Below are 27,968 nucleotides of genomic sequence, written 5' to 3' on the forward strand. Positions count from 1 at the left end.
AAATGTGCCAAAGGCCAGACTTTAAAGAAAATGTTTCCATGCATAATTTAATTTTTAATGTTATCTACAGCTTTTAAGAGAAAAAAAAAAGGAAGAGGGGAAAGAAACACGATGTGAAACTTGGCCATTTCAAAATTAATGTGTGAAAAGGGATAAAAGGATTTCGGCTGGTTACATTCAGCATGTTATATAAAAGTTCTGATGCGTTTTGACCAAGAAAAAGAATCTTTGGCAAAGGCTTCAGTGGGACCTTGATGACAGCGATTGACTCTAAAAAGTAGAAGTAAGGTAACAGTGAGAGGAGGGTTTAATTGTGCTTACACTGCATCTGTCAAAAACTGACTGCAAAAGAGCAGGAGAAAAAATGGGCCTATTTCCAAAAAAGCCATGCGCTATACGTTCAGTTTTTTAGGCAGGAGAGTTACTGAAGATGTTGATGTTGTTTGAAATTGAAACCTAAAATACTGCACACACCTTCTGTGCTGCTTGTGCAGCTCATTAACTTCCTTCAGACTTTATGGCTCATAGTGCAGTTCTCTGATTGCATTCTGGCAGATGAAATTACATTGCTAGGGTAAAATTGTTTGGAAGCTCAGGAAAAAACATATTTTTATGTATATAAACTCAAAAAACCTTGAAGGTACTGAAGATATTAAAATACAGACTACATTTATTTTACCAATAAACATATCATTGTATAGATTCGTGTTTAAAGCTGGAAATAGGATGCATTTTAAAATGGAAAGTTTAGAATTAAACTCAAATGAGTTGCTGTCACAACAAAATCCTTTTCCAGTCATTCATTTTTGCTTTCTTCACACAAGTAGATTTGTTTCAGTTCAAATAAAATTATATTAAGATTTTTAAATTTGGCAGTTTATCTTAATAGCCAATAATAAATAATATTTTCTTTTTTCTTTCTTATTAAATGTTTATGGGATGGTGGCAGACAGATGTAAACCTACAGAAAAAATATATAAAAGTATATATATATATATATATATATATATATATATATATATATATATATATATATATATATATATATATACGAATGATGAACTCCAAAACTTACTAACACAAAATAAGAAATGCAACAGAAAGAAAAACATTGCAAATATAAAATGCTGCAGTCACAGAGGAAAATGCTGAAGTAAGCATCATTTTGCGGCTTTCGGCCACCATATTCAGCTCATCAGACATTCTAATCTTAGATAAGGAGAAAGTTAGAAATATCAGTTTTCCAAATGATCACTTTGTCAAGGTAAACAAACAATCCAAGCCACCTTGGCTATATGTAAAAAGCAACTACCCCAAAACATCTTAAGTGGCTTCACCACTGCTATAGAGGTACCTCTATAGCGTGTTATCAATAACTGCCAAAGCACATTTTCATCCACTCGTGTTTGCAGATGGAGCATGTATTTTTTTAGCATGAACAGCTTGCTGAAGCTGAAGGTTATAACAAAATATCTAAATTAGATTGAAGTCCAGATTTGACCAGGTCACTCTGCAACAAGTTTTGTTTTCTGAACTTTTTTTTGACAATAAATTGAATGGCTTACCAATGGGGGGCAATAACTTCATCATATATGGCGACGTTGGTTTGGATGGAATTCTTTTTCTCCCATTAATAAAAAAAGAAATAAAAATAGATATTTTTTTCATATTATGGCATGTAATCTTTGTATTATTTTAAAATGTGTTTTGTAATTGCAAGTTCATATATTTCATAGATTTAATTTAAATTCTGTTAAATATTTTATGTTTATGATACGTCATTACAAGATATATCATAAACATGCCGTCTCTGCAACATGACCAATCATTGAGTTCAGAGTTTAGAGTTCAGAGGTCAGGATAATCCTGTTTTTGCTCATGAAAGAACTCAAATTATCTTTAGAAATGAAGCAAAACCCGAAAGAAAACTACCAGTTCAAGGTGTCAAAAAACCTTGTTTCTGGCCTCCATGGCAACAGAGCTACTGGTCTCATTACTGTTTCCACATTGTGTGCGTCCAGGAGGTTTTCCCACACACCACCATTCATCGTCCAAATAACAAATGGCACCTTCACAGCCCCTGATAAATGACAGATGATAATCTATTCGGACAGCTCAGAAATAATACATTTCTCACACAGACACACATCACAGACAGACTGCAGATGTGAGTGTGTGTGTAAGTGCTGCCTAGGTGTAGGTCAGTAACTGTAATCACTGGCTACATATGGAGGAAGCATTCTGTTGCCTACCTGGACATATGTTTTATCCTACGGTGAATGCCTCTGTTGTGTCTGCTTCACCGGATAATATTTATTTTAAAGGCACTTTGAGTGCAACAACAGGTGGTGGAAATTAATTACCCCATGCTGTGTGTTTGTGTGTCTTAAATCAAGTTCAATTAAAATGTCAGCGATGTGTAAAATTTTTTTTTTTCATTTATTATATAACAAAATCCATGTTCAAATTCAGTCAGTGACATCTGACGATAGCAGAGCACCTCAACATGGATATTCTTATTCACATGGAATTGTTAGATTTTTTATATTTTTTGTAAGATTTTTTTTTTCTATATTAAGTTAATTTGATTGGTCTGGAGCTGTTCAGTCAATGATTTTGTAACACATTACAGAACTAATTTTGAGTTTTAATGAGCAAGCAATTAAAAATAAATGAACACATCTTCATATTAGCCGCCATTTGTTCAATTTATGACTCTGCACAAACCAAGCATTTGTGTTTTTCATGGCCACATTGAAATTACAACCAAATTAGCAGCTGAAGCTAATGAGGGGAAAAATCCCTGGACTTCCAAAACAACTACTTCCGTGTGTGTTAAAAATGTGTTTGTCCAGGTCTTTTAACAAAGTAATATATTGTTAGAGATCATTCGTTATTTTTGGATAAATGTGTTAAAAGCTTGGTCTAAAATTAACTCTTTGAAGACTTGATCCAACCTTAAAACCTCTTGATTGCAATTCAGTTTAGTTGTTTTACATTGCACTAATTCACAACAAATATCTCAAGGCACTTTGTGAAAATAGATCCAGTTTATAACCAGAAATATATTGTAAATTCAGTCCAGTCAAATGAATCGATTCAAAGTCAACCACATATATTCCAACTCGATTCTAATTATACCGCATAAAAATTTGTAAAAAAGTTTTAAAAAAATTAAAGAAAATCCAGCAATGAGGGACTGACTTTGCAAAAATCGCTCATACTTGGCGTGAATAAGGCAAGAGTGGCAAGAAAAAAACTATTTTAATGGGAACAAACCTCTATCAAAAACTGACTCAGGGTGAGAAATCTTTTCTTTTTTTAACAAAAAAAAGTGAAGCGTTAAAGGCACCAGTAGCTCCTCTAGTGGCTCCATCTTGGGAACAACACAGCTAAATATACCAGGTCCTATCCGGTTCTAAAATCTATGTGATGAAAGAGGGAGCAAAAACTTTAACCCTAGAGAAGAGATGGGGTTAAGCACAGGAAGATCGAACCAAACATGTTATCTGCAGAAGGAAAGGATTACGATACTCAGCCGATTGCCCCCAGGTTCACATATAACTTATATGAAGCGATGTAAGAATCAGTGTTTCCAGTGAGTAATGTGTGCTGTTTCTATTTATAGAATACAGTATAAATATAAGCCACAGAATATTTTTGAACCAAATCTCAACTTGGACCCTTTCAGAAACAGCAATTAAATTGTTCATTATTTACTAAGCTGCTCGTGATACAGCAAACAAGACACCAAACCATTTATCCATTTCTGGCTCTATGCCTCACTTGAGGCAGAGACTGAGTGATGGTCCAGAAGGAGCAATCCACCTGCTTCTGGTTGAAAAACACAGCCTCAGTCTAGAAGAAATGAGATTAGATTGTAACATTTTCTGATCATTAATCTCCAAAATACTTTTGAACACTTAATAGCAAAGATACACAGTAGGTAAGTGCATTGGTACGAAAAGGTTTGAAAAGGTACAGATTGTGGAAGGATTAAAATTATCATAGAAAACACAAACAACTATTATTTTATAAATAAAAAAAAACACACAACCTAAGAAAGATCTGTGAAGCAGTTGGTGAAACTGTAATGCCACTTAAAATCTTTGAATTACTGTCTGAATGTCTAAGAGAATATCAATATGAATAAGAATATCAATATGAATAGAGATTCATATTCTTTTCAGTTGTGTCACTACAATTATGAAGAAGCTGACCTTTTGTTCAATAGAGGTCTGAAAAGGGAAAGAACTGGTGTAAATATAAATTTGCATTTGAATTCTTTTATTGTACTATCAGACTGTTTTTAAACATTGCCCTGTGGCTTTTTAAATAATTTATGAAACGGTGATAGGCAGCAAGGATTTTGAGCCCTTCTTAAATTCTGACATCGTAAGTGTCAGAAAGCTGAGTAAATTATTTCAGGCAGATTTAAAACTCAGTCAAGCTTTTCCCTAGAATCCTACTTTTGACTGTGCATTTCTTAAATAGTTTGAGTATATTTTGTTTTATAGTTTGACAAAGTGTTATGTACATACTTTTTTCTGCCGTTGTGCTGAAAGAATATAAATTGTTATTGTTCATATTAGAATATAATAGAAATAACCTGTATGTTCCCTCAGTGAGGAAATTCAGGTGAACCAACATAAAGGTGACAGGCAAGTCAAACAATGTAATCTTATATTCTCTCTCACATAAAGTGTTTGTCCATATCCTTGAAGTGTGAATTTAATTTTTATTTCTTATTATTTTCATGATGAAGATTAGGAACTGGACTAAATACTACCACTTGCATAGAAGTAATGAAAAGTCTGACTTGGTGAACCATACTTGTTTTCAATCCAAAGATAAGGCTGCCTTGTTAATTCTAGTCATTTAGTTTTTTTTAATTATAATTCTGCTGAAATGCATCTTTGAGGAACAAAGATTTGCTATTTTCAATTATCCAAGTAATGTGAAAGGACTATTAAGTTAACTCAGAAATTGAGGGAAGACATTTTAAGTTTTTTTTGCTAAAGCTAAATGAAAGAGGTTTGTTTTCTTCTGCAGTTGTGCAGTTACATTTAAGCCATAGAAATAAGTCCTTTGTATGTGTCGTATAATCCAATTTACTGAGCATTGTAGGTGGTCAATCAGTATGCTCCAGGAAACCCATATTGCATTCACACCTCAATAATATTCATGTCTGTGTTGCTCAAACTTTTGAAAGTAAAAAAAAAAAGAATGCATCACACTATGAGCAAAAAGCTGTAGCATGCTCAATTTGATAGTAACCTATGCTGCTGTGAGTTTTCTGGACACGATTACAAATTTAGCAGCATGAACATTGCTACTTTAACAAAAATCCATGTATATCTCACATATGTGCCAGCGCTACACACTCACCAGTACTTAAATATTGCAGCAATAAAAACAGTATTTAATCTCACTCTGCGCAATGCAGACACTTTTCTAACCTGAACGTACCAGATGTTTTGAACTGAAAGCAAAGCTGATAGTATGACCTGCTTTCTGGTTGAATCAGCTAATAATTATCTGTCAAAACTGATGGGCACTCACAGAACATTGAAATTACTTTCCCAGACAGACGGGTATAAAAATGAAAAAAGTGAACAGGACACTGATATCACAGCAAAAGTAATGTGACATGTCCTAAAAAACCAGCAAATCATTGTAAATGTAACATTACTGATGTGTGCTAATTGAAAGTGTTGGCAAAAAGAAACACTTCATACAAGTGAGTGACTTATAACATGAAGGTCAAAGATTGATACTTACATCAGATTAAAGTTTAAACTGTAGAAAGGTACTATAAAGTTTTAATCAACCAAGACACTGAAATCAGAAGTACAGTAGCTTTCTAATTTCCTAGAGTTGATCTCAAAGCTCTGACAATAATCATCATCAGAATTATTACTGTCGGGCATATCACAGTCCTCATAAGAAGCTGTAACCATAACAAGAGCATCTGTAATTTGTTGTATGTATAAAATTATTATCCATGATGTTTAAAGTATTGTGTATAATATGTAAATGCTAGCGGTCATTACAATCCCTACTACTAAACAGATACAAATCCGCAGCATGTGTGTACATTGTCCTACGTGTTTCAAAAATGTTCTACCCAAGACTCTCCCATGGCCACCAGTTTGGCAAATGTAGCTAAATAAAATTAGCAATCACTGCTAAACATTTATTGTTGATTTCTGAACTGGATCTCTATTTATGAAATAATGGAGTTTCTATATTACGGCATTAATAGATTATTGAAATAACCTTCTCTTCTGACTGCATCCGTGTGCAGATAGAAACACATGGTGTCTTCATTACATCAACCAGTTGGTTTTACTTTATTTGTTCACTTATGTTTGTGGACATTTGTGGTTCATATGTTCAAAAATGCTTTCATTCATTCATTCAGAATGCTCTCATTTAGTGTGACTTCATTGCCAGCGTCAACCTCCATGTTTGAGATAAATAAAAGCACTTGAAAAATCTTGGTGCGTAAAAACAGTCCCAATACCACTGTATCAGCAGGAGTTTTAGAACTGCAGTGCAATCCAACTTGGACTTTTGCTGTGTGTGTTATGTAATAAAAGCAAAAAGGAGTGGTGAAAACCTGGAAAAAAAGTCTGTGCAAAGTTAACATTTCTAGAAGCAAAATGTGAGACTTATCACTAACCAGGACTGCCGTTCATTGACAGAGAAAGTAGAGAATAGATCAATGATTTTTATCTCATTCAATTTTCCACACAACTTCATTCTGTGAACATGTGGTGAGAGTGTTTGAATAATATCTAAAAGTCGGATAAATACACTGTTATGCTAATATGAGTTTGGCTGAAGTCAGCAGCTCTTGTTCCATCAGCTTTTGTTTAACTGGAGAGAGTTTTTTATGTTAATTACTGCACTTCTCTTTCAAGAAATTTCTGCAGAAGCAAAGATCAATGTGCTACAATGACTCATTGTTTGCGCTATTGCTTGCTTTTAGCTGTACAACATTGTTAATTTCTTCTCATTTATCTGGCTAATAACTGATACCAGAATTTCTTGCGTTGCCTCTAAAGGCAGCCTAAGTACCACTGGTGTAACTTTGTACCACAGTATGGGAAATGATTTTTGTACCGATCATGAGGATCTGAAGCATTTGTGACACTTTCAGTTAAAAATGTTGAATCAATCATGTTTCACAAAACCCATGTTGGTGTCAAATGTAAAACAGGTCCCCAGTCTGTTGGAGATCAAGCAATTTATTTTAGTATCGTATATCTGAGTGTTGATGTTAGATTTTTGCTTAATTCTGTTGATGTTCTGATTTGCAGTGAAGCTGAGTTAGAGAAGCTTTTATCCTCCTGGTGCTTTTCAAGCCAAAGTTCAGAGCACTTTCCAAATAAATCAAAAGATCTGCTCAGAGTGGTATAAATTTTTTAATGCCTTTGCAAAATATGTAAATCCACCTCTCTGTTGCTTTTTTAGTCTGACTTGTATGTTCCAACTACAGCGCAATCTTAAATCATAAAACACCTCAAGGCCTTTGTGTTTATGACATTCTAACAATGTTTGCTGCTAATGTATCCTGCACTTTTCCTTTTCATGACAAGATTCTGAATAGAAATGGGGTGTAGTTGAACGGTTGCATTTTACAAAACCAAATCCCATTCTCCTTCCTCCTCATCACGTATTTCATACCTCACCGGGTCTTGTATTAAAGCCTAATGTCTTTTGCATTTCACATTTATTTTTACTTCGCTGAACAAAGGTATTCTCTGTTGCTATGGTGATTTCAATTACTTTCAAGTATTAGAAAAGGCAATCCCCTGAATAAATTGGCAGGAGAGATCTTGTACTGTATTAATCCTTTCTTTTAGCAGTGGGAGATTAATGTGTTGTGTTTGAGCGGCATATCGATGCCATGTGTCCTGAAAGTTTTCAATATCGTTTTCAATCTCTTGCATATCTCACAGTCACTAACTCCTCATCCTGTGTCACGTCTCTCCCAGCTGGAGGAGCTTCAGTGGCCAGATGGGGAGCAGGAGGTGCCCAACTCCGTGTGCAGTCTGCCTTGCAAAACCGGGGAGAGAAAGAAGAAAGTGAAGGGCATGCCATGCTGCTGGATCTGTGAGCTATGTGATGGCTACCAGTACCAGTATGACGAGACCTCTTGCAGATTATGCGCGTACTACATGAGACCCAACTCCAACAGAACAGCGTGCCAGCCCATCCCCATCATAAAGCTGGAGTGGCACTCTCCTTGGGCAATAATCCCCGTCTTTCTAGCCATGCTTGGAATCATTGCCACCATCTTTGTGATGGCGACATTCGTGCGCTACAATGACACCCCCATAGTGCGGGCATCTGGCAGAGAACTGAGCTACGTGCTGCTAACTGGCATCTTCCTCTGTTACATCATCACCTTCCTCATGATCGCCAAGCCTGATGTAGCTGTGTGCGCCTTCAGGAGGATCTTCCTGGGCCTTGGCATGTGCATCAGCTACGCGGCCCTCCTCACCAAGACCAATCGGATCTATCGGATCTTTGAGCAGGGCAAGCAGACGGTCACGGCCCCTCGCTTCATCAGCCCGACCTCACAGATCGCCATCACCTCCAGCCTCATCTCCGTGCAGCTTCTCGGGGTGCTCGTGTGGTTCGCCGTTGATCCGCCGAACACAATTGTCGACTACGATGAGCAAAAGACGATAAACCCCATGCTGGCTCGAGGAGTCCTTAAGTGTGACATCACAGACCTGCAAATAATCTGCTCCTTAGGCTACAGCATCCTGTTGATGGTGACCTGCACCATCTACGCCATCAAGACCAGAGATGTACCAGAAGACTTCAATGAAGCCAAACCCATCGGCTTCACCATGTACACTACTTGCATAGTATGGCTGGCTTTCATCCCAATTTTCTTTGGCACAGCCCAGTCAGCGGAGAAGGTGAGTAATTTCTTTCTGTTGTGCTTTCTCACTCTGTCACCACCCGTCCCTTTGTATCTCTCCCTTCTTTCTTTCACAATTTTTCTTTTGATTTCTGACAGGACTCGTTATGTTGTGTCCAAACATATGAGCATGCACAAGATGAAACAACCTGAAAACACACAAACACACATTTACAGTTGCCTCGCAGAAACATTAATACTGTTTCAACCTTTTCGCATCTTGTTGCAGAGCAGTCACACTTGAATGTCTTTTAGCGCGCAAGTGTGAAGTGAAAAAATGCTTTAAACAAAATCTGCAGTGTGTGTCACACATACATGTGTGCGCAAAAGTATTCCTACTGCTAAAAAATTATGATTTAAAATGAGATGTCATATGAAATAGGACTAAGATTTTGGCAAATATGACCCATAGCAACAATGGAGGAACAACATTGATAACTCAGACTGAGGAATCTGTTAATGGGACAAATTGGCAATTATTCAGTCAATAAATCTGAGCTTTATGGTACAATGATTTGGATGTTAACTTGTGTAAAGAAAGCCTAAAAAATATTAGAGTTTCCATTAATTAATCTAGTGACTAATGTTTTGATGTATTGATTATTCTAAAATACATATTTTTTCTAAATGTTTTGTTTGCATCTATGAAAATGTAAACAAATAAAATAAAGTTTGCATTTTAATTTGGCTCCACCAACACATCAAAAACAATTGAAGCTAAGTTCTTATAATTTGCATATTTACAAAAAATAAAATAAAACAACCGTGGGTTTTCAGAATGCCAAATATTTCAGTGACAGAATGACCTACACCGATGTTCACAGACACTCTCCATCTGATCTGATCGAGCTTGAAAGAAGAATAGCCAAAAAGTAAAGTTTTTAGTTGTTAAAATTGACATACCCCAAAAATGTGGTCACTGCAGTTGACCAGCACTATCTCACGGTGACTTGATTCAAATCCAATATACACATCACATTTTATTTATAAAGAAATTTGACAAAACATGCATAATTTTTCTTCCAATATACAACATGTGCATTTCTTCTTTTTACACAATTGTCATGTGACAAAGTGTGAAAAAGGTTCAGTCATGTAGATCCTTTGCGGGACACTGTAGAGTCTACATGGATGATGACTGCTCTGACCGGTGCAGCTACCCACACTTGATTCTCGACTGCGCGAAGGTGGCCTGTGAAGGTGGAGGAGGAGAGGATGTCAAGCACCAAATTCTTGAAGCGCCTGAGGTGCCATTAGCCTAGCGCTTAGGCCCAGGGCTCAGCATATACTATTATTGCTTTCATCTGGAGAGGCAGACAGGCAAATGGAGGTGGAAGAGGAGGAGGATGAGGACCTGGAGGAGAAGGAAAATGTGGAGAATGGGGGTGGAGTTGGGAGGGTGAACACAGTCCGTCTTTTGACAACTGCACTCAACGAAGCATTTGACATAGTGTGCTGCTGGAGTTGATTGAGAGGACGACATCCTGACCTTCTGTGTTAGTCACTGCTTATCCGGGCTGTGGCTGAGCAGCATACAGATGCATTCATCTGCTCTGACTCGCGTGCCGCTTGGCGAAACCCGTAGTTACATGACGGAGCCAAAGGGAAGTTTTCCACCGACAGAATATCAATGCAGACAGGAAAGTGTTACTCCTAACCTTTTGAGAGACACACCGCTCAATATCCTTCCTGCTAAGCTCCCGCATGAGATAGATCAGAAACTGATTTTCCTCATCTCAATTTGCGGCTGATTTCATAGATGAATTACACCCTCAGCAGCGATTAGGAGTTCATTATGTTACTCACGGCAACTAGTGAAGCAGTAATGTGTTTATCTTTCCCCTTTATGCAGTTAACTCTTTCTTCACGCGCTGATCTGGATCTCAGCACAGTATCTCTGAGTGCTATGTCTTCTGTGAGCGCCGTTCTCGGCCGCTGTTGATGAGAAGTGCCTTTGCACATGCTACCATCCAAACACAGTGAGGTCTTAAGGCGTTGTGTATGTTCTCCTTTCAGTCTACATGTGCTACAGTTTTCAATGTGGATTTTTTTTTAGCACGCCTTTTGTTTAGAAAGTATTCTCTGCTTCATAAATTCTCAAATTATCCCTCTTCTTAATTGTGAGAGTAAAGAATTAGTGTAATTAGAGGATAGATTAGATTGATGCTGTGTGCATTTGTTAATGTGTAAACCTGCACAAATTAATGTGCATTTGACGGTGGCCTTGCTCTGTAAGTGTCTTGCCTGTGTTTTTGTGCAGATGTGAATCAACACCCACTCAGACATGAGTAATCTCACTCACACCAGGCTGTCTAATATCAAATGATTTATAAAACCCAAAACACACCATGCCAGCTGCCTCTGACAAGCCCTACTTTTCAGCCACTCCTAATTGTCCAAGCACTATGTTGTAACCAAAGATCCAACCAACCAGAGGGGTAAATCCGCAAAGTATCGTAATGACCTCCATTTTACTGAATGTTTTGTACATGATGCAAATGGCCAACTTCGGCACTGAAGTCACAAGACAGATTACCCCAAATAAACACATGAGCAAATACACCTATGCATTCCAGTAGATGCAGGAAATTTGGACCTTATTTGAACTTAATTGTATTTTTTTCTTCAGCAACAAACACAGCAGACATATAATTTATTCAAAAGAAAAAAGAAAACTATTTTACTTTTGTTTTATCAGCCAGGTTCTGACCTGATGAGGTAATTCTCAAAACTGTCAGAAAAACATCTGACTGGAGTAATAATGTCAGAATGGCGTTTATAAATCAATATGCTTCAGAATTCATGTCAAAGGATGTATCCCTTTTAATGATTCATTCAAAGATAAAAATGTTGACTTTTTAATTTTTAGATGTTTTTTTCCCATCTAATCTGTGTAACAACAGTTCTTGTCTTTTTTTTGTCTTAAACATAATTTTTTTATATATATAATTATAGACAGATATTGTTGAAAGCACACACAAACAGGTTTGTAAACATTTAACACAACCAAATTTATTTATAAATTCTCTCCTGTATGTATTATACTGATGTCCATATTTAACACACTTTTCCCCTCGCTTTGATCACCTCATTAGCTTTAAACAAAGAGAAATATTTTGAAACTCTTTCAAAAGAACACATAGGTTAAGGGGTGTATATGAAAATCAGTTTGGCGCATCTCTCATTTCTAAAGTCACAGTTTGGCATGTCTTTGTACAAGAGCCTTAGTTATTAAGGTGGGTGTTTGAATCTTGACACTTTATCTATGTTTGAAAACTCTTACTGCGAAGACAGAAACTGTTTCCTGAGTTTCCCTGTTATCACAGATCAAGCTGGAAAAAGACATCTAAGGCTGACTGACAACACTAGATTAAAGCAGCATTATAGAAGCCTCTACCACATTTAAACCTTTAGGATTCCCACTTGAAAACAGAAATGGTGACTGACAGACAAATTAATTAATTCGGAAGCACTGTCAGAATACTGCAAGTTTTGCATGCATCCCTTCTCCACCGCACCTGAATGAAAAAGGATGAGTTACCCCCGCAGCACATCAGCAAGCTTTGAAAAATCCGAGTCACTAATCATTTATTTGATTCAGGTTTGATGAAGCAGGGATGCATCCATAAGTTGCACAGCAGTGCCATTCAAGAACTGGAGTTACAGACCCCAAGACTAAACGCTGGCTGGTTAACCAGGCTGACATTGGTATCTACTAGGATCCTGATAGTCATTGAACTTATAGGTCCAATTTTACTTTTTCTTAAATTAGTTTAAACATTGTTTTTTTCATCTCCAGTTTCAAACCTAAAACCTTTATTCTGACCAAACCTGATCTGAATGGTTGTAGATTTCACCTTTTTAAAACACAGAATGTTATTATTTACATGCATTTTGGCACTAGACTCCTTATAATTTGCCAACCTTAAAACCTTGAGATATGGACTAGTAAGAACTGGACTACACAATTGTACACTAATATATATTTTTTAAAACACTGTTTGTTGTTTCTGAAAGTTTTACTTCTTTGTGGAAGCAAACAGCAAGTATATCTAGTTTTCCCCAAAATATTGCTAAATTTTATTGTCATGAATCCAATATTGTGTATCATCTTGTTTCATGAGCTGGCCATATTTTTACATATCCCTAAAAAGCTATGTATCTTATTCCTGCTAAAATACTGTACAACAACACAAAACCTTCATTCAATAATCTTTCTTTTCACATGATCAATGTAGTAGTTGACTAGTTTTCCACAACACCAGGCTCAGGATTGTTGTTTGTTATACTGCTAAGGATTATTTTTAGTTGTTCCTTCATATTCTAAAGTTTAGACACTTTCATGTGTATATGTTGAAAATACTATTCTTTAAAGCAATACGTTTGTCAAACTAAGTGGTCCAACCAAAACTGATCAATACCAGTTCAATACATTTGCGAATATTTACACACGTTATGACTTGATTACAATTCAGAAGATTGAATATTGGTGTAACATGGTCCTCAATGATCATCTGGTTGCTCAACAGGCTTCTCCTCTTTCTGTTGTTCTGCCATTATAAGATGTTTGATGACTGCTTCTGTTTGCTTGACTTTTGTCAAAATTACGACATAAATTAAAACTAAAATTAGTCTAATCATAATGATTGGAAATTGATTCACATTGACCCATGTCTGAAACTCAAATCAATGAAAGACAGAGTTCAACCCCTGCCTCTAGAACACATAAACAGTTTTGCTTATGGATAGCTTGCATTCAGCCTTTTTGGATCTGGTTATGCCCAGTCAGTCACTTCGTGTTTTCCACTGTGAGAGCAACTGTGTTTTTTTTTTTTTGTTTTTTTTTTCTGAAAAGAAATTAGACTTATATTGTACTTTTCTGACACGCTTTCAAAAAAACTTCTGAAAATAAGCATAAATATATTCATTCAAGCCTTTAAAGCCACTGTGTCAAAACAGGATTTGGAAGAGTCAGGTGGTATAATAAAAAATTTTCCCTGAAGCACAGAGCCAGTCAAATACAAACACCTCCAACAACTCTTTTCTATATTTGCACCAAAGCTAATATGTCATGAACACTTTAATACTTCCATAAAAAATGTTTGTATTTCTTCAGCTATGAAGGGCTCACAAAGACAAAATGTGCAGATGAAGATTATTAGAAAGTACTAACTATTCTGAAGACTATATATATTTTTATTATTATTATTATTAATTTATTTTTTACTTTCATACAGTGAGATGAGAGGTGCATCATCTAATTCCCCATTCTCCCTGCAAACAACTGCACTTAAGAAGAGCAGGACTTGACAGTTCCTCCAGAGCTTTGCAGTCTTTCTGTGTGAAATTTCCCTGTCTGTCACTTGATTTATGCATGAAACCCTGGGCTAACTGCGAGCAGAAAAGCCAAAAGCTGGTTTAGAGTAATGGAGAGAGAGAAAGGTTGTAGGTTTGATTTGAACCTGAGTCCTTATTTATTTATTTAGGACAAGAGAGTGTGACATTGGGTTTTACAGCTCTCAGAACTGCAAACTCAAATTGTGATGACCACCACAATTTTGTTGCGGCTTTTAGTGTCGAGCTGAAAAGTGGAATGGACAGCAACATTTTATTGATGGGGCTTTTTAAAGAATACAAAAAAAAATGCTTCATGCAAAAGTCAGCGGGTACACAAACATTCAGGTGAATCAGTTGGATTTGCTATCTGATACAACTTGTATACAACCATGCAATGTTGCTATCTCGCAAAGCGTATGGTAATTTATGTGCTGCATCAGTAAAACTCCCCCCTTCAGAAAGCGAAATTCAGAATCTAAAGTGTTATTTAATTAAACGGTAGCTGCTGTAGTCTCTTTGAGGTAAATTTCAACACGAGAAGGTATTTAGTTATTATCCACCTAGAGAGGCTTTGCTGCCTTCCCACGCTGCAAGAAACTGATAGCACTTGATCAAACTGATTGATTATCAGGGTTGTTGGTTTGGATGTAATCCTCAGCTCTGCAATCTTGCACTATTCTCATTTCAATAGAATGTCAGCTTTTGGAGGACATTTGTTTCCACAGAGACTGATAGCTTCCTCCTCCGCTGCACCAGTACAAAATCCGTTTTAAAAAGGATTTCGTTTTCTCCAAAGCATTGTATTTTAATCAGCATTCATTTATTGAACGTCCTTGAACTTGACACTCAAGGATTTGATTGACTGTTACTGATTATCCGTTTCCTGCCATCTACAATTTTGTCTGATTTAAGTTTTGTTTCCAATAACCTTTCTGCAAAATATACAAATTACTCTGCTTAAACTGGTAAAATAATTAAACAATAAAAGTAAACCAATTAAAACTACAAATGTACTACCGTTTGATTATTAGCACATATTCTTAAATTGTATCTAATAAATAATACACTTAAAATGAACCACTTTAAAGACTTTGCTGTCTTCCTCTTGATACAGTCACATTTTGAAAAAAGTGGTAGGTTTAATTTTTCATGCATTTAATGGACAGAAAAATAAGTCTTTCGAGTTGTAGTCGAGCTCCCAGTCAATGTAAATTGACAGGATAACGATCACAGACTATGTTCTGATATCGACATCAGTGTACACAAAACTATGTTACAGTTATTAAAAGTTTGCAATGCAAAAGATGATTCACGACGGTCAAATAATTTAGTGCCAGGCGTTCACTGCTCATTGGCTGGTTCCAGGACAGCAATGCTCACAGAAACACCTCTGGTTCTGTGAACTTCAGCTCTGTTTGATCGACATCATCAGTATCTGGGAAGTACTCTCTGACGTCGGGCTGAGAAAAATACCCAAACATGTAGTGCAGCCAGGTACCCTGCTTCCTCTAACGTAAGCAGCAAACAGCAGGTGCCTTCTCAACACAGGGCGTGCCAAATCCTCACAGGCTGCTGCTGCCAATCCAATCCAGCCAACTGTATTTATAAAGCAGTTTAACAACCACAGCAGACTAAAGTGCTGTTCTGAAAATTAAAAACAAAATAAAAGAGAAAACTACAAGAAGATATTTAAAGAATTAGGAGAGCTATGCAATTACAACAATTAGAAAACAGTATAACACAAATAAGAATAGTACATTCAGCGTCTCCCTGGGGGTGAGGGTGTAAATGGTACCGCAAAAAATAAAAACATCACCTCTGTCCTTTTCTCGTTAAAATTTAAAAAGTTTATAGCCTTAGTTTATAGCTACAAAAAAGCAATACAAAACTCATTCAGTGTGTAACTGAGTGGAAAAAAGGCACTTTTTTATGTCCCTGCCCCGGGCGGCTTTTGTCCATATCAAAAACCACTACTGGGAGCACGAACATAAACCTCAGAGCATGCAAACCGTTTTCTTTTAACACGACTGTCTAATTTAAATACCCAGTGATGTAAAAAGCAAAAAATAAATAAATAAAAAATTAAAGAGAATTAAGTCAACTATGTCGTTGGTATTTACACAGCCTTTCCTTTCTGTTAGGTAATTACTCTGAATGGAAAGGCTTGTGATACTTAAATTTTGAGTAGCTTCAAGATTTTACAAGTCTGGCCCCTTTTGCACTAGTTATTAACTTCAGCCTCTGGGTCCATTCTATCTAAATTACACCAATGAAGACTCAAAGAGCATTATCTAGTGGGAGGAAGACATTCACTGCTCGTTGTGTAACCTTTAATCAGGACCTCTCTTCAAAAATCGTTAACTATCCCTCTCAGGTGACTTACTCAGCTTGTTTTGACTTTTACTGACCTACACCAACAAGTGCTTGGGGAGTTAATATGTCACAATCCCTTAAAGCACTGCTCCTAAAAGACACAGATGGGGGGTTGCAAACCCAGGAGAGCCCATTCACACAAAAAAGCTTTGTCTGCAATATGTGACGGGGCTTTGCAGCACAAAAGCCACCAAGAGTTATTCATGACATGAGCTGGTTTTTAAAAAGTAGGCCACCCAAAACAACCAGAGACATCCAGGTAGCTGAGTGGAGACTGCAAATCCCCTGGATTCATTATTTAAGCATGCTCTGACGGGCCAGAGAGCATCCTAATTGTCACTTACTGAATCAAGTCGTTATCACTGTGTGCATTTATAGTACTAAACCATACTCAACTAAATTGCCTTTGCAGTGCGTGGGTCCCGGGTGGGTCTAATTATGAGAAACACCCTCATCAGCTTTTTTTTTTTTTTTTTTTTGCATAGATGGAAGCCGCACGCTTTGTTGCGGCTCAGTGTTGGCATTTGGTTTGTCAATGAGATGTAAAATTTAAAAGCAGGCGTTTGATTCCTGATGAGGACTTTAATAAATCATTACAGCGTCTATAAATAGAGTGTTGCCGAGGAGTCATGAAAATGACTTCATGTAATTATTTATGTTAAAGCAAAAGGAATTAATTATGAATGTTCTGTGACAAGCTAAACATTGGAGTGGTAGCTGAGAGGAGGCTATGAATTTGGGTCAAGCTCACAGAAGGAGCGCAAAAAAAAAAAAAAAAATCCTGTCTCCGTGATTAGAGACGGTGAGAAAAAAGGATTTGCGCTGGTATGTTTACATGTCTGTGTGTGTGTGTCTGCTCATGTGTAGCAGTATTAACAAGGGTGAAAGCCCATATTCTCACATTTTTATTTATTTGTTTTATTTTGCTGCTGTTTAGACATTTTGGCTTGAGTAATGAGAGTAAGCGCGCACTTATTGTTCACACTGTTTGGATTTAGTTCGATCGCGAACTCAGATCTGATAGGGCCAGCAGTGCAGGTTCTAAGGTATCTGTTTGTTTTTAAACCGGTTGCCTGCTACCACGCATAAAAAAAAAACAAAAACAAGATGATTCTCTGCTCGATAGCTTGTGTGTACCCTAAAATTTGACCATAAGTTAAAACCAATTTAAAGCGAAGATATTGCATCCTTTCAGCATGAGAGCAACAGAACAGAGTGCACTGTGACATTTATACAGTTATAAATGCATGGTGTACCAGGCAGATCACTGCCTCTGAAGTTGTTACACAGCCAAGCGGGGAAGCTGTGAAAGCAGACGCGAGAAATTCATTGCACCGGCATGTTGATGTTAGGCATCTGATGAGGTTTTATTTATTTATTTTTTTTAGATTAAAAGACAAAAGCATGCCTCACATGTAAATGAGACTGGTGTGATCAAAAAATTATCATTAATGATACGTACCAAAATAGATTGTATGCAAATGGTGACATTTCCCCCCCTCTTGCTGATTCAATGAGCACGTTGCCTTTGCAAATACGCGGTGGTGGATAATGTGTTTACAATTGTACGCTCATTCCATTTTCCTTGACTGACGGAGAGGCGGTGTATAAGTGATATCTGCTGCTTTCAAGTGCAGTAGATTAGTGGGGAAGCTCTTGAAACAATAATGCCCTCTTCTTGATGCTATTCCTCCTCCTCTAGGACACTTAAAAGTAAGGAGGGGGATCTCACACGTCTGCCGATGCTATGTCTCTACGGGCTCTCTGCAGAATCGACATATTTTAATGAAGTTGAAGTTTAAAATTCGAGATATGGGGCTGATATGGGTTATGCAATCCCACAACTACAACTTACCATTGTAAAAAAAAATATGCGAGCCCTTTAAAAGAAGGTTGTGCTGGGAGCACATAACTGGAAACCTTATAAATAATCTGTTTATGATTAACTGTGGAGTGTTTTTATTTCAGGGTGCTGCAGACGGTGTGTTGAAAGCAGCAGAAGAAAACAAATGTTGACCTGCTGTGTACTGCAGAATCAGCTTCCCTAGGTCCGATTTAGCCTTTTATTGTACAGCACAAGAATATTCATTAAAATGCAGCCAGCAGCAAAAAACTGCTGGTTGAGGAGTCACTGTTGCAAAATAGAACATGGGAAAAGGAAAAGAGTGTGCATTCTGTCAGGAAAGGATCTTTATCTGACAGTGTGGCCCATCAATCACGTCAAAAGGAAACGGAATGATTCGACAGAGGTCATGTAAGGGCATTTTTCATACAGTCATGGCAGTGCTACTGCTATTGGCTTTTAAAGCCCTCAGTCTTCTCGGTCGTGAGTGAGTAGCTGCAGGTCAGGCTTTAATAAAGGCTTCTGCATCTCTGCTGAATGCATCACTGCTCCCGTGTGACACACAAATAATAACCATGACAGAGTATAAAAAACAGAACTTTATTACAAGTACAGCACTTCTTGTGATATCAAAAATGGTCCCTTCTTTGCAGGTGCAGCTCAATAAATTAGAATATCAAAAGTTAATAAGAGGAATCCAATTCAAAATTGAAACTAATTATAGATTCATTCCACTCAGAGCAATTCATTCCAAGTGTTCATTTAGATCATTATGACTTTCAGTCCACAGTTCATTTTATCAGAAAATTATAACAGTATAAGGGTTAGTGGAAGAAAAAGAAAAACAAAAAGAAGAAATTAAGAAAAAAAGATAAAGACGTACACATGCTGTATAAAAAGGTGTGATGAATCTATAAAATATATAAGTTAAATTATTTCAATTGAGTCACTGAAATAAATGGAATTTTCTAATATATTTTCTAATACATATTAAATGTAAATATATTTACATTTATAAAAAAATGAGCTGCTACAGTTAAAGAAACAAACCAATAAGATTGTTCATTGCTGCAACCCTGTTCCTCTTCCATGCTTTCAGACTGAATGCTGTTTTTGAATTTTTCCCCTTGGGGACACTCAGGAATGAACCTGCAGATGTGCAGCATCCACTGATGTTTTTGTTTTGACATTTTTATGGTATAGTTTTGACACTTCTACCTACCTCAAAGAGTAGCCAATCAAAATTTGATTAATGTTACACACTTCACTGAAGAGTAACGGATTCTTTTTTTTTTTTTTATGTATTCTCTTGTCTGTTGTTCCTTCCAGCTGTACATTCAGACAACCACCCTGACCGTCTCCATGAACCTCAGTGCCTCAGTCGCACTGGGCATGCTCTACATGCCCAAGGTGTACATCATTATCTTCCACCCTGAGCTGAACGTGCAGAAGAGGAAGCGTAGCTTCAAGGCTGTGGTCACCGCTGCCACAATGTCATCCCGTCTGTCTCAGAAACCCAGTGAGCGGCCCAACGGCGAGGCCAAGACTGAGCTGTGTGAGAACCCTGCTGCTGACCCCATGAGTGAGTACGCGACATAAAGGTCGCTCTGTAAAGACTTGAAGACACACAAGTTTTCTTAAGTTTATCTTTATCTAAAATTTCTAAACATTCAACTTTTTCTCAATGCTTTATACAGCAGCTTGATAAAAGATTGTCACTGTAAAATACTGTAGGGGCATCAGTTAGTCTGAGATCATTGAACAATACTGTGATTGGCTCGCCAGCCTAATGGCTGGGATGTGAACAAGACACAGCTAACACACCGTTTCTTAGAGGCAGATAGTGAAATACTTCTTACTACCACCAATGAATGGTGTGAGTATGTAGGAAAAAAAGCAGAATATGAAAGTTATGAAAATTTGATTGATGATATATCCATCCAAAAAAATACCAGTTCCAGCCAATACCAATGTTGTAATCAAAATCATTTGGACATCCGCTTCACATTATTTATATTGCAGCTTCTTGTTTGTCCTGAAAGAGTTAATGAAGGCAGTGATAGCAGGAAATGATACCAAACACAAATCCCCAAGAGTTCAGATCTGAGGTGTAAATATGGATTAGATGTGCATTCGCTTTTCTTTTCTTTTAAATTCTATCTCAGATCTCCTCCATATTTCCTTTTCTTCGCTAGAAAATCCATTCCTCTGATTTAATTGGGTGCTGGAATCATATTCCATATCCTCTGCAGAGAGCCAAGTTATCTTAAATCCTGATAAATGGCAAAACCTTTTGCCCAAGTTCATGACAGCGAGCGTGGGAGAAGATGACGGCCTTGCTCTGAGGAGGATTTAAAAAAAACAAAAAAAAATCAAGACCCTGTCACTGAAAAATGAGCCAGATAATCTGTTTCTGTTGCTGTGTGTTACTCATGCCAACCTTCAACTGAAACAGTAAGCATGATCCTATTAGCAAAGATAATACTGGGTATTAGTAGGTGAGCAAGGCAGCCTACATATTCCCTTATTTGGATGGTACAGCATTTGTTTTGGGTGAGAAACGGATAAAAAAAAACTAGAAAGCGTTTCAAAGAAAACTAAAAACCTGCATTTCAGACACACTTCGCAGAGGAAGCCGTTTGCTCATCTTTAACTGTCAGGGACGGAGACAGAGAAGATTGACAGCCCATGCAAATCTCACATCATGGCTTTCAAGGCCTCTCTCTCCTCCCCGACGCCTCTAATCACGTCGAGCAATCATGGCGCCCACAGGTGCGCCGTTCCCTCTCCACCTCTTTGAATTATGCTTCTGAGGCAGCAGATTTTTCAGGGAATTTCTCCAAGCAGTTGTCATACTCATCTGTTATGAGCACAACGCGTTCGGGTGTGTCTGTGCAACTGCGAGGGTGCATGTCTCGGCGCGAAGCAGGATGTGCGAGGTGAACACATGTAAGTCAGGGAGCTGGGCGAGCGTGTCAGGGGAGGGAGAACAGATCCCCGCGTTTCACACATGTGGCTCATTGACTGGATACAAACCCTGAACCGAGGGTAAAAACCATAACATCTGTTGCAGTAGCACATTAAAAAGTCCCCGAGCAGGACGTGTAACCTCTGGAGGGGCGTCCCAAAAGTGCACAATGTCGTCTGTTCTGTGCGTCTCTAACCTTCTGCCTCTGCTGCATGAATATTTCCTCGCCTCGTCCCCCTACCCTGCGCGATCTCTCCTTCTTTTCGCCCTTCTTTTTTAGCAACAGTGGAAGTGACATTTATTAATGGCGAATTTATGTGCATGACCGCCCTGAAACCTGAACTGTGCCTCGACCGTCCCAGGAGGCTGTCCGTCAATTCCTGTAACCGTCAGAGTGCCAACCACCTCACCTCCAGCCCCCATCAGGCCGGCACGAGATGACTCAGAGTGATTTATAGCATTAGCAGTTTTGCAGATTTACACTGGTATTGATAAGGTGTAATATCTTCATGATTACGGCTCTCAGACAGAAGCATTTGCTCTGTAATTCTGTTGAATTGATTCTGTGTCGAGCACAATTTTTCCAAATGGGCATGCGTGTCTTTGTGTAAGTGCATGCATGAGTGCGTGTGTGTGCGCGGGTGCATGTGTGTGTGTATGTGTGTGTGTGTGGAGGCCTTAATTCTTTTTAGATTGAATTTATTCAGCAAGGAATAATGCTGTAATAAAACTGCGTAACAAAAGCCAAAATCATACATAATAGAAGGTACATGGTGAGACAACATAATAAGCTTTCAAATGTAAAAAAAAAATAATGGGATAGTAAAGGTAAATGAATCAGTCCTGGACCTATAAACACGGACCAAAATGTCTGCCCCTTCAAAAATTGTCTTGAAGAGTTTTAATGGTAACCAGCAAGAGCCTGTTGTGCACTTACTAATGTTTTATTCATCATACTTGCAGGCTGAGACTACAAAATCCAGCTGTAAAGAAATGGTGCGACTTTAATTGTGTAGCTCCTGGGGACTGGTTGCCATAGCGACATTAACACAGCAGAATGAGAATTAAGAGGAATGTGTGTGATGAAGGTTTACATGCCGACTGACCCGCCACAGACACACTTCATTGAACAAGCAGAACCGTATTGTGCCTTACAAAAAAGTATTTGCACCCCTTGAACTTTTTTTTTTTTTTACTGAGATTAAATGTGATAAAACAACAGAGTAGGGCATAATTGTGAATTATAAAATAACTGCTCCACGAACACAGATCTGAATGTGAAGTGTATGTTTGTATTCTAATCCCAATTACCCTGACACGCTGGAATAAAACTGAGGACATGTTCATTCGTGTGTAACTTCATCTCAAAATAAATACAGCTGTTCTGTGGAAGCCACAAAAATTTATTAGAGGACATTGGTGAACAAAAAGCATTATGAAAACCAAGAAACACGACAGACAGGTTTAGAAGAAAGCTGTTGAGAAGTTTAAAGTAGGGTTAGGTCAAAATGGACGGTGCTATATAGAGGCCAGTCCTGGAAACAAACAATTTGAAGGCCCTTTACGGGCGGCCGGATCGCCGGCGATCTCAGTTGCATGTAAATATTTTTCAAATGCCGGTAGAATTCGAACTACGTAAGGTAGAGCAATTTTTTTTATTTATTTTTTTGCATATAAAACCGTAACAATTTTACTTACTTTTCCGACAATCCACATGTCCCAGAAGCGCTGCATGGCCGCATTTACGACTTCACAGATTTATAGCAAAAGGAGGAACCAAACACACGAGGCATATCCATTTGCGATATCCATCTACATGGTTTTTAGATCTGCACAATCACTTCCTGGTTTGGATCTCCCATTCTCACGTCGACAGCATAAGATATCGTGAGATATTTTCACAGGACTTCATTTCCCGTCGGACTTTATTTCCGGGTACAAAATGCTGTACCATACACATTGTGCCAGGTATACAGCGTACCTGCACCATCTATGAGGAAGTGGTGTACAAAACGAAGCCACGTGTGCTGTACACGTTTTTTTTTTAATTTTTTTTATAGATCTTTATTGAGAAACTGTAACGGTACAAACAGGACACAAATAGCATACATTGTCGTAAAATGTCCGCCACAATATACAAAGTCTATATGACACGCACATTTCTATTCTGGCTTTGGATAGATGTTATAAACTTGGCAGTATGAAAAACTAACTCCTGCAAAAAATCGAAAAAAAAAAAAAAAAAAAAAAAAATATATATATATATATATATATATATATATATATATATGAAAACTTTTAAAGCTTTTGTATCTTTGAATTGCTGACCTGCTGATTAGATTTACAGTCGATTTCCTCACATGAATAATAGATTCTACACCAGTTTTCTCAAACTTCAGTCTGGGCCCTGCCCCCCACATCTCTTTCTCAACACACGCGCACAATCAGACATCTCCAAGGTGCAACAACGAAAGAATAATTCCGATTTATCATTTATTTATTTTAAATATTTTTGAGTTGACATTTGTCTTTCATAAAAACTAAAAGCCACCTTGATCTTTCATGTCTATTTCCAGGAATTAAATGTCAGTGTGTCTTGTAGCAACTGGTTACAGGCTTTTGCTTTTATTCTGACAAGGAACTGAAGACTACTACATGTACGTGTACTGTAAGAAAGACTAAGCTCAAGCGCTACGTTTGATCACTTTGAGTACAGCTTCGCCTCCTTTGACAGTTAAAAACCTTTTGTTGTCAACCTTCTAGAAGTTTGTCTTCCATATTAAGTCAGCTTGAAGACAGGCGAGTTTATCGCCTCTGAGGAATCTTATGTTCTCTGCATAAATGTAAAGGTGTAACACTACTTTTAGGTGTAGCTGTAGTTGTTACCAATTAATAAAACAGGCAACACATTTTTGTTTGTTGCGGTACAGATTTCAAATAATGAATAATGCTTGTTGATTATCCTCAGAGTCGCCGCCTTTTGATAAAAATGTACAAAGTAATAGTTTATTTGTAAAATACTTTTAATTGCAGAAACAGCACAACTTGTAAAAGGCGGCTGTATCTGCTTTAGCACTGTTCAGTATTATTAAAGTATTAAATAATTTATTGTGCAGAGATTCACCAATGAGAATGGTAAAATAAACATTTACCTTTTTCAGGTAAAGGTAATTCCTATTATCGCATTCTAATGTCTTTTTAAGAACTACATTGTAATAAGATATGGCCTTAAACACACATAAACCAAATGGTGGAAGGTCATACAAACACTGATTACTATTTCCTCAAAATGGTTGCCTACTCTGATGCTACAGTCTTGATTTAATAAAATCAATACTGCAGTTTCTTTAGATATCTTTTTTGTAGTGCTAATCTGGCATGGCAAATATAAACAAGCAGTTTCTCCATGTGTTATGCCTGACGTGGCAATTTAGGACACGATAAAACAAAAAACACAGAAGTGCAGCAATTAAATGTTGATAAACTTTTTGACTTAAGATAAAAACAGAGCCAGTAGTTTTAAACATGGCGCTTACAACATTTTGAATGGTAATTGGTCTCCATAAGCTCACCTTCAACTTCTGATGAAAAGCTCCCTCACTGGAGCTGGTTGGGTGCAACAACCTGCAGCTTGTGAGTCACTGTTGTACAGCATCAAAGGGGATATAAGAGCTCAAACTGGAAACAATCCATAACCTTAGAATCAACTTTTAGAGAGCACAAATTTCTTAAAAAGGTCACGGTGAGCTTGAATGACCTGAAACGATAAAACAAAATATGCTTCCGCTCTCAAGGGCTGAAACTCAAATTGGTTCTCATTATGAAAGCTATGCAGCAGGACACACAAACACAAACGGCATCTGGGCGCTCAGCCATGTTCTAATGCGTTTCCATGGTAATGGAGACTGGGATCACATTGCATGCCCTAGCATTTGTTTGGTGCCCACTTTAGTGTTGTTTGTGATTTCCATCACTAGTTAACATCTGAAAATAGAAGCTGAATCTTTCCATGCAGGGAGTGCACACTGAAATGATACGCTAGTCCAGAAAATATTGCAACTGATTGCACACAGCTGGTGATAGGAATTCACTGCACAGCAGAAAGAGTTCGCCAAAGTGAATGATGTCTGTTTACTATTGCGAGCGCCATTCCTTTCTGCGTTTTGCTTCGTGCGAGAACATCTCAAAATAAATCTATTTTTTTATTATCTTCTTTTCGTAGGTCAAGCCACAAAGAAAACTTATGTGAGCTACAACAACCTCAGGATCTGATCTGCTTAGAAACACTTTGTCCTCTGTTTGTGATCAGAAAAAAATAAAAAATACAATAAAAGCAATGAAAGCTGTAGGATCCGAGAACGAAAGACAGACAGAGAGCGCAGGCATCCCAGCACCACCTGCGGTACGTATGCACTCCAAGACTGTGGATGGCATCCAACCTTCATTCAGACATGATGCATGAGTCCTAACAGATACGAACAGAGCGCTGTACCTGTGCGACTGTGTCGGAACCAAACCGCAGGTTGTAAACTTGTGATGTGGCCCTCTTCTCTTTGTCTGACGGGGAACGCATTGCCTGCTGAAAAAGGGGGTCACTGTGAAAGAGGACAAACACATAAAAATGGACCGTTGATCTGCTTCAAGAAATTTTCTTTTGAAATGTCATTAAAGCCATATTCTCTTGGGGTGTCCATTATCTGATTTCTGTTTTGTATTGTTTAAGTGATTTTTCTTCTGTGCCTCTTTTTTTCTCTTGGAGTTGATTTAATTACCTTGAACAGCGATCTCTGCCACACACAGCATTTTGATTTGTCAACGTCAACTCTGTCCCAGATGATTTTTACCGAGTGATGGGCATTGTGAGTATATTTTTTTGTAAATATTTGAGAGTATTTTCATGTTTGAAGAGCACAGAAATAAATATCCAGTCTTTGTTCAGTTGGATTTGGATGGTAAAAAGCACCACAAAGTGTCCACTTTGCATGTGCCAATGTATGTCTGTTCTATTTGATGTAAACTAAACAAACAAAAAAAAAAAATCATAAGAAAAATAAATTCAGAAAATGATGATGAGCTTCTGCATCCTTCTGCGGTTTTTTAGTTTTTGTTTTTTTTGTTTTTTTGTTTTTTTTAATCTTTACCAGATGTGAATTTTGTTAGATTATGGAATATGGCTTTAAGGTGTAACTGGAAGCATGTTTGTTTTATATAGTTTTGTACTGGGTTTATTTTGCCTAATTAAAGTGTGGGAAACAGTCACATCGGAGCAATCATGCAAGTATGTTGTGATGTCTGTCTAATTACCAACATGTAATAAAATCATTTTGTTATTGTTTATACAATGATATTGGACAACATCATAATCTTTTTTTATGCATGTGCACAGGAGAGTCCCCCTGGACGTACGCTGCTGTGTGTTTTAGCTGGACATCTCTCAAAACGGTTTAAACTAGGGAATGGATAAGTACAAGCAAGAGCTGCAGTGTTTGTTTCTGAAAGCTGATGGATATCCTACGTGCTGCTTGACAGTCTCAGCTCACAGTGGGACATATTAGTGAGCTCACTGAGCAGAAACAAAACCTGACGAGGAGAGGTTCTCCAGCACAATCTTTTTTTTTTACACATATTGTCTTCTTGCAGCCTCATCCGTCTTTATCAAATGTTCTTCTTTAAGGTATCACCGCCAATCACCCACGGTGACTTGAAAACCCCTCAGTCTTTTTCCAGATTTTGCCATGTCAGACACAAACTCTGTGTTTTTTTTGGGGGGGGACATTATGTGATAGACCAACAAGTACAAATCTGTGAAGTGGAAGGAAAGTGATTCATGGTTTTCACAATGTTTTACAAGAGAAAACGCAGACAAAAATGCAGTCTCTCTGATGCAATTATACCTGCAAGTCTTTTTTGTTTGTTTTATATCACTTTAACATTGTCTATTCTTTTAAATACAGCAATTCCATCCATATTTTGCTAATACATACTTATTTTGATGAAAGTTGACTGGCTTCCATGCTCCTGCATCCCCTCAGCATGATGCTACCACCACTATGTTCGGGGATGCTGTTTTCAGTATTTTTTTGCCACTCATAACATTTTGCTTGTCGGCCAGAGAGTTACTGTCTCATTTGACCAATACATGCCTTTCTCACTGTTTTCCGTTTCCTGTGGCAAACTGCAAATTGACTTTTTAAGGCTTTCTGTAAACATCAGAAATAGTAGCTGCATCAATGGATGTTGCTCCTCCGCAGTTATAATGAGCTATGTGGTGATGTTTCTAAATAAACCTCTGCCAGTTTGTGCCATACATTTTCGACAAATGGATTGAAATGAGCTCTGTGAAATTTTATAAAATACCAGGGTATATCTTTTATTTTCTACCCAAGGCTGGTTTAAACTTCTATGCAATTTTATCCCCGACGTGTCCCTGGTCTTTATGATGCGTCTTGTTCCCTCATGTTCTCTGAGGCCTTCACAGAACAGATGGATGTATTCTGAGATTAAAC

The 27,968-nt window shown here is 37.6% G+C and overlaps 1 protein-coding gene across 2 annotated transcripts in view; it reads left to right on the forward strand.

Moving 5' to 3' along the window:
- LOC103467507 (metabotropic glutamate receptor 7-like) overlaps positions 1-26,807 on the forward strand; it is a 166,336-nt gene extending 139,529 nt beyond the window's left edge. For both annotated transcript variants that reach the window (XM_008413945.3, XM_008413941.3), the window contains 3 exons: positions 8,004-8,939; positions 19,824-20,076; positions 25,685-26,807. In XM_008413945.3, coding sequence (XP_008412167.1) covers positions 8,004-8,939; positions 19,824-20,076; positions 25,685-25,734 — 1,239 coding nt within the window. In that variant the 3' untranslated portion in view covers positions 25,735-26,807. The remainder of the gene's footprint in view (positions 1-8,003; positions 8,940-19,823; positions 20,077-25,684) is intronic.
- The last annotated feature ends 1,161 nt before the right edge of the window (positions 26,808-27,968 follow it).

The sequence above is a fragment of the Poecilia reticulata genome, chromosome 7, assembly GCF_904066995.2.
Source record: "Poecilia reticulata chromosome 7, P_reticulata-male-v2, whole genome shotgun sequence".
Lineage (NCBI taxonomy): Eukaryota > Metazoa > Chordata > Actinopteri > Cyprinodontiformes > Poeciliidae > Poecilia > Poecilia reticulata.